Raw genomic sequence first — 8,095 nt, 5'->3', positions numbered from 1 at the left:
CTACGCTGCCGTCTTTGCTCCACTTTAAGCTCCTTACAGATTTTTTTTATTTTTTTCCTTAATCTTTTGAGCAGCCCTGAGAATTTTTGTAAATTTGCTGCAAGGAACCTTGTATAGCATCTCTCCCAGGACTAACAACACCTTCAACTCAGGAAATACAGACTTGTCGATCAGTGCTGGTTTTTTTTTTTTTAAATATAATTTGCATCCAAAGCAACGGGGAATTTTTCTGTCTTTTTTTTTTTTCTTCTCTATTTTTCTTTTTTGGGAGACGGGAAAGCACAAGCTAACAGGCAGACCTGGGTGTCCAAAAGGGATTTCTGAATCTCTAGATCTATGTACAGCATGTTTGCTATATGAATATATATTTAAAATATAAATCTATTTTATTATTGGGTTTTTGTTTTTTCTTCATCAAAGACACTATGTGCGGAAGGGTGAGACTCGACCTGAAGAGCTGAAATGTGCAGTTTGGGAAGAGTCACTTATTACTTCTTTTGCACAAGATTTCATCGTCCTCATCCCAGTTTTTCATTTTAGACATTTTTGGGAGGGTGGCCTTTTATTTAAGAACTAAGTCAATGTTCTGTACAGTTTTTTTTATGTGATTTTTTTTTTTCTCTTCTATTTAAATTAAAGTTTTTGTCTTTCTTTGCAAACTTGTTGGTCGGCGTGATTTCTTTGTTTTTTTTGTGAAGTGCTGTTTTAATCTTGGGCATCTTGACTTTGTGTTATGGATTGAAAATTCAGTGCCTTTTAACTGTATTAGCACCCTGTGAACTTCAAAATCAAGTATGTTTCATTATCAGATGGACTAACGCAAAGAATCAGGTATTTGTAAAGTGGAAAGAAGCTTTCAAATGTACATATTCTAATGCTTTTCATTTAAACCATTTTTAGGGGCCTTTGTTGTATATTTAAATGCTTTACATGAAAAATATTAACAGTTTAACAAGCAGATAATGGGAGGGGAAAAAAAACATGATCCTGAAGCTGAACATAAATTAAATGCCAATTTTAAAAAACTTTTGGTATTAAAACAGACATTGCAAGCAAATTAGATGAAATTAATTATGTGAAGCTGCCTTTGACTGCAGCCGACAAAGAAATGCCAATTTAGTGAAAACTGATGCAGTCGAGTCCAGAGGTGATGAAAGCATGAACACTAAATGCTTTTAAAGGTCTTTCGACTGAAGAAAAGGTTTGAATTTAAGCGAGAAGTACAATTTTTGCAAACTTATCCAAGAATAAACTGATAAAGTGAAAAAAAAATGTACGTGAGATTCAATAGATAAAGGGAATAAAACATTAAGCTGAAACCCTGCACTTATAAAGAACATGAGACGTTAGCATCCAGCTTATATTCAACAAAGACCCACGATTGTTTCTTTGGGCTAACAGAAGAACCCACAAAAAAATGTGTAAGGTTTATTTTGATAGTTGAAAAAAGGAAAAAAAAAATTCATTAAAAAAATTCTTGAGGAGAGATGCAGCTCAACATTTTTTAATTGGGTTTATATCTGGTTATCATTTAGCTTTGAAGGCAAATGGGGGGGGGGGGGAACTCAAACTAAAAGAATAAACTATCAGAACTTGGATATTTTTTTTTTATTTCACAATATGTCTGGCAGTGCAGCCGTGAGAAGAGCAGAAGCAAAGCTGAACAAGTCCTTCATTTCAATACCTGACGCTGAGACTTCAGACAAAGGAGCGCTTCATCAGGGATGGAGTGTAGCGGATCTCGTTGTAACACTCCTCTTCCTCTGCCTTCCTGTCCCCCCTCCTCCTCCTCCTCCTGCTCCTCCCGTCCTGCCCCGTGCGATGCAGCCACAGGATGATGACCAGCAGAGCCAGCAGCACCAGAGCCATCACCAGCGTGAGCAGCACGCCTGGTAGGACGCCCGAGGGGCCGCCTGGAGCCGCTGCGGTGCACAAAACAGCTCCGATCAGAACGGCTCGAGCAGCAAACCAAAAGAGGCGTGGCGGCGCTGGTGAAACAGACCCTCGCTGTTGTAAATGGCCAAGTTGACGTAGCAGTTTTCTGTTCCCAGGACGTTAGTGGCCGAGCAGCGATACAAGCCGGACGTCTGAGACGACACGTTGACAATCTGGACGGAGCCAGACAGCTCGCCTGAGAGACAGAGAGAGTTTTCAGTAGGATTAAGATCAGAGCTTTGTAATTGATGGCCACTAAAACCACCGAGTTTGTTGACGAAAGCCCTTGACGAAATGGTAAATGTGTGTTTACCCTTTGGTAGGAGAATAAAACACCTTTTAATATAAGTTGCCGCTTTGACATGATCACAGAACTGCCAAAACATATGTACAAAAATCCTCAATAAAACATAAAATATTTGAAAATCAGACACCAGACAAAGTGAATCACAGCACCGTCATCAGCCGGTGTAACGCTGAACTGGGTGTCCAGCTGGGTGTCCAGCTGAAGTGCTGGACACCCATTTGTGTTCCATATCTTTTCATATCTTTTCATTGGGCAATGATACTCTTACCGGCCGCAGCCCAGATCTTTGAAAAATCTTTTTGGCCTTTTCTTTCATGGGGTTCATTTGCACATTTCACATCGAAATATGTTTATCTTGTATAACAGATAACTGTGTCTTTCCAGATATATTGGGAGGTTTAACTTTTCAATGATGTCACACAAAGAGGCGGTGTTTTCGATCTTGTCTCCATTTAACTGAAATGTTGTGAATTAATCAGACGCTTACATCATCATCTGGGTTTCACAAATTGCTTAAAGGCCTGGTAATGTTGGTGTATGTCAACTATTATAAATATGGCCCTATTTAGTGGTTTCATCATGTTGTACATTCACGGTATGAAGTCGTACGGAAACATGTCTAGATCCATGTGACGATGCGCACACAGCCTTGGAGTCTCACAGAGGAACAGTTTCTACTTTTATACAAACAGCTTCATTGGAATAGTTTCACCGTTTTCAAGTAAGCAAATTGACAATCCGAGATTGGCTTTGTGTGGTGTGGATTTATTTATTTTTTTTCCTACCACAAGAGTGAGATACTGACCCTCCATGTTGACTGGGAGTGAAATTTCCACGGGGCTCACTTTCTCCCAGCGGATTTCTGGGATGGGGACGCCCTCTTCCACGGAGCAGGACAGCCTCACGCTTCCGCCCACGTCGATCGCTCCGTCCCAATCGCACACAGGCAGTGAAGGTGGCTCTGCAAGCATCATCCCACGGGTTCAAAGTAACTATGTTGGGTTACGCATTCAAATTGCACCATCAAGTCTGACGTCAAGAAATGCAAACGTGAAGGTTTGGTAGTGGCATAGTTAAAGTCTGAACTAAAATCAGATTAAGACGTTGAAGCCTGACAGGATGATCTAGCTTGAAAAAAGTCTGATGCGTTTGATTTTAAGAACATTTTTGTTGCATCTTTCACAAAATAAATAAATAAATAAATAAATAAATAAATAAATAAATAAATAGGTTTTGGGGGGGCAGTTCTAATTTCACACAAGACCAGGCTGCTTTGAAATGCTTTCCCCCTTAATTAATGAAAATCATTTAAAATTTGTATTTTGTGTTTAGTTAGATTATCTTCCTTTAATATTTAAATTACTTTGAAGTTCTGAACCCTTTAAAATATGACCAAAAAGCACAAATCTGTACGAGAGCAAATAAATATCCTTTTTTTCCCCCCACAAATGAAAGTTTCGTCGATAAACAGATGAAATATATTCATACAAATTGCAGTAAAGACAATAAATAAATAAATAAATAAATAAATAAATAAATAAATAAATAAATAATTTTTTTATCAGATAAAACAGGCAACAGGTGAGCCACCTACCCAGCACGCTGAGCAGCAGCTCTCCCACGCCAGGGTCCGCCGTGTCTGGCGGGTTGTTGACCATGCAGCGGTAAATCCCGCCGTCCGAGACTCGTGTTTCATTTAGCATAATGTCTGCACTGAATGGAAGACCTGCAGTTTGTTTACGGGAAAGAATGGAAATTAGCCGGCCTTTAACTTGTAGCTCGTAGCTAAAATGCACAGAAGGCAGCGTACAAAAAGCTGGTTTCACATGTAGCTACCTGTAAAATCCACCCGGCCAATCAGGGAGGGGTTCTTAATCACCTGACCGTGGTCATACACGATCACCTGAAACGGGATTTCATAAAAGCATCTTTATTATAACAACTGACCTCGTCCCTCAGTGTTTCTTGTACATTTCCTCTCAAAAGTACTCTGGATTTTATCACATCAACCGCAAACCAGCAGAAACCCACAGCTCATTTAGCTATTTCTCATAAATCCAGCTTTTCTGAAAGAGTTACTTGAACTGAAGTTGAATATTGGTGACAAATAGAGAGTAAAAGGTGGGACCAGAAAATAAATATTCAGGACTATATGGCAGGGGGAAAAAAAACACCACCACTGCATTGGTAAAGCAAGGTGGTGGCGGCATCATGCTATGGGGAAAATTGACTTTTTCATAAAATCTCCTTAACATTCCTTTAAGTTTGTGGTGGTAATGTGTCAAAATCTGACAGTATGCGAGGGATATGAGTGCTTTTGTCAGGCAGTGTGCGTTTTTATGTTACACAATGAAGATGCCGACCTGCACTGGGCTCCCTGGGCTGGAGAACGGAGCCAGAGTCCAGATCACATTAAGTCTGGAGAAGTCAGAGGAGGTGAAGAAGGAGCAGGGCAGGAGGACGGAATCACCTCGAACCGCCTCCAGGCTGGATTCCCTCATGGCTACCCTGAGAGCAGCTGGAACGGGACAAACCAACACAAACTGAAAAAACGGCGACTCATTTCCACGTTTCCATCCTGTTTCAGTCTCGTCAGTTTGCTTTGAACTTCTCCCAGTTCTCCCGTTGAGACCAGTCGCCTCCCCCAACAGTTTTCACTTCATTACTGCGATAATGAACCTCCTCTGTCGTCCCCAGGCCTTTTGTGTGAGCGATACAGGGAGGGCGACTCGGTGTGCGTATCAGCTGTTAATTACACTTGACAGTTTTGATGGCGAGCCAAACTAATCACAGACAAAGTGGAACAACAGGCCGCTTCACTGTGAAAACAGAACGTCGATTCACAGCATTGCTTTTGAAAAATAGATCACTGGGCTTTAAAAACGTCGCTCTACAGAGAAGTCTCTGTAATAATAGGTGAACTATCATCTGTATGAAACCTTATCAAAACAAGACAGATGTAAATGCAAAGCATTCTGTGCGAATTGTTTCATTTCTGCCCAGAAAAACGGATTAAATCAAGTTCTAACCATAACAAAATGATATGTTGGTATCCTATGTCATTACAAAAAAAAGGTAAAACTGTCTAAAATATATATTTTTAAAAATAGCTACTGCAGCCTATCTGTCTACAGCCTTCAGAAGTAAAATTTCTGATATTTGTTTCAAAGCAACAAACAGGCCGACTCACCGTTCTGCAAAGCTGCAAAACACACACACAAAGTCCAGAGAATCCACCTTACAGGAGAAGCCATGATGGACAGGGAAGGCAGAAAGGCAGAGCTTTCTCACCACCCACAAACTAGTGGCACAAATTAGGACAAGAAATGAGCACGCATGATTAATCAGCTGAGCGACGCCACCGACCCCTCCTCCCTTTGTCCTCTCCCCTCTTCCCCTCTCTGACTGCAAATAAACCTGCAGTTGAGCTGTCAGGTGAACAACCAAGGAGCTGTCACAATTAACCGCTTAAACCCCAGCGAACCGCAGCGGCTCCGTTGAGAATTACCCCAGCAGGAATTCATTCAGCTGCTCCAGGTCGAGTGATTTTGTAGAGCAACAGTGAGAAAGTCTGCCACCGTCAGCGGCTCAGAAACAGGAGCAGCTCCAGAATGTTTTCTACATATAAAGTGAACAAAATAAACAATAAAGAGACGATTGTGATTTACATGTTGAGCCAAGGACTGCAGACCAGTCCAAGTACTGCAAGACATGAACAACAAAAAAGGCTTCAGCAGTTTTGCAAATGAATGCAATTGAATATTCTCAACAGATGCTTTAGAGATTAAAACTACTCAATTATCAGTTAAGCTCAATTGATGGTTGGTAAAAGAAAAGGACTTTACATATGAAGCAAGTTCTTTATGTATCAAGGAAAAACTGGATGGAAAAAAAAGTGTGTTGTGGATTATAACAGACTGCTTAATATTGCTTTTTTACATATTTACAAAAAGTGCAGCACTCCAGTCCTTGGCAGCCAAGGCTTCACCTTTATTTCCTGAAGTCAAATTAATTGTGGGATGGAAAATTAATTAAGTCAGAGTTCAGTGAGTAATAAATAAAATCAGCATTTTGAAATCTGGATTTTTGCATTTTCTCAGATTATCTTTGACATTTAAATTTAGTGAATTATCTGCAACAATTAAGTTGTACATTTAAAGTATTGTTGCACAACGCTGTATGAAGCAAGCATACATACATTAGAAACTGAACATTTCCAAGAGTTCAAAATTTCAGTTTTTCATAGCAAATTTTCAGTCAGAAATTTTCAAGAATTTTCAAGAAGATTTCTGAGGTTAATTCTAAATGTTTTTGACAGAAATGTACTCTCTCTTTTAATATAAAAGGAGGCTTTCTATTAAAAAAAAAAAAAAGTAATTGGAATTTCTATTTTCATGTGAATCTTAAAACTTTGAGCGGAAATCTTATAAATATGTTGTCCATTTATGATGAACTGAATATTCTAGGAGTAAATAGAAACTTCTTTTCAAGTAATCTTAAGGATAAAGAGTTTTTACATAGTTATAGAGAGAATGTTAAATACTAGGTTCATCATCAGGTGGAACAAACATGATGGAAACAAATCTGACTTAAAACTCCATAATCTACCTTATTACATAAAACTAAGTGCTGTTAACTTTGAGGTTTTCAACCTTGTGGGGAAAAAAATATTTTTCTCTCTGTTGAGACCCAAATTTAGATCCATCTGGGGGAGAGAAAAAAAAATAAAACAAGTGTCTTTAGCTTTTCATTGTGCAGAAGTCGTGTATGGATTCAAGGCAAGTGAAAGATCTGAGGCTGTCAGTGGCGTAAAGAAATATTCAAAGACAAGTTCCCGACACCGCCAGTGAGCCGTGCGATGATAAGGAGATCCTCGGGTTCTGACCTGTGGGCTAAACAAAATGCAGTCAGAGCCGATCCTTTTGATGGATTTACATAAAATCTGTTTGTGACTCACATAAGTTGCTCCGCCGCAAAGTTTCCCTGTGATCATCCAAAATGTTAAGCCCACAACAAAACGTCGCGAGTGAGCCTCACAGTGACGCCACGAGGCGGGAAGTTAAAGCCAGTCGGCGTGTCAGGATTAATAAGCCTCATACGGCAGCATCAATTAATCAGCTTCACGCATGCAGCATTAGCATGCGGCTACACCTGTGTGTGCTTTACTGTGAAGCGGAGGAAAACCGAGCTCCGAATAGTCACTCCAGGAGGTACAGTAGAGCAACATGTGCCCTTTTCAGCTTTTCTCACTTGACCTTTTGAGTTACGCTCTCGTCTCTGACAGCAGCCATTTTCTTTCGGTTTGTTTGGACGTCTCCCGCTTTTCGCTCTCTTCCGAGATCGCCGTGTTGCCATGGTGATAAAAAGAAAGGGAGTTTGTTAGTCACTGCCTGGTTGTCTTCATGGCGTCTATGAAAGCAAAAAAGATAGTCGTAGTTTGTCCCGAAGGCATCGGTTTAGCTTTTTAACACTATTGTCTTGTGGTTAAAGTTGCCAACATTTAACAGCTATTACCTGAGCTCACTGCACGTTAGACGTCCTCCCATTCTTAGTCCATTTAATGTGATGTGGGGGAATCTTTTATAGATACAACAGCTTTCAATACTTCTGGGAAGGCCTTCCACAAGACCAGTCCAGTTCTGCAAAGGTAATCCCTCAACATCTTTATCGACCCGGTTTGTGCATTCAGACACAGATACAAACATGGTCGTCCACCAACCGTTTCCACGATGTCCAAAGTACCTTGAAGTAACACGAGTTTCTTTCACTGGAACTAAAGTTTGGAGGTCTGAAGCCATAAACTCTGTTATTGTTATAATACCAATAACAGCTGACTGTGGAATATTTAGTAGG

The 8,095-nt window shown here is 40.1% G+C and overlaps 1 protein-coding gene across 4 annotated transcripts; it reads right to left on the bottom strand.

Annotated features, from left to right (window-relative positions):
- Positions 1-1,537: 1,537 nt before the first annotated feature.
- LOC103475457 (immunoglobulin superfamily member 11) lies at positions 1,538-7,871 on the bottom strand. 4 transcript variants are annotated; one of them, XM_008427088.2, is made up of 9 exons: positions 7,757-7,871; positions 7,200-7,651; positions 7,128-7,134; positions 4,606-4,760; positions 4,079-4,145; positions 3,837-3,968; positions 3,048-3,203; positions 2,003-2,131; positions 1,538-1,922 (listed from the first exon to the last, which is right to left on the bottom strand). In XM_008427088.2, exons 2-9 carry the CDS (start codon positions 7,233-7,235, stop codon positions 1,699-1,701), a joined length of 906 nt encoding a protein of 301 aa, XP_008425310.1. In that variant the 5' UTR covers positions 7,236-7,651; positions 7,757-7,871; the 3' UTR covers positions 1,538-1,698. The 4 variants fall into 4 exon arrangements, with proteins under 4 accessions (XP_008425310.1, XP_008425311.1, XP_008425312.1 ...); XM_008427089.2 differs by lacking the exons at positions 7,128-7,134; positions 7,757-7,871 and adding an exon at positions 6,851-7,127 and having other exon boundaries at positions 1,539-1,922; positions 7,200-7,570; XM_008427090.2 differs by lacking the exons at positions 7,128-7,134; positions 7,757-7,871 and having other exon boundaries at positions 1,539-1,922; positions 7,200-7,570.
- Positions 7,872-8,095: the final 224 nt, after the last annotated feature.

The sequence above is a fragment of the Poecilia reticulata genome, linkage group LG14, assembly GCF_000633615.1.
Source record: "Poecilia reticulata strain Guanapo linkage group LG14, Guppy_female_1.0+MT, whole genome shotgun sequence".
NCBI lineage: Eukaryota > Metazoa > Chordata > Actinopteri > Cyprinodontiformes > Poeciliidae > Poecilia > Poecilia reticulata.
The sequence above is the reverse complement of the archived record's forward strand: the minus strand, read 5'-3'. Positions and strand labels throughout refer to the sequence as shown.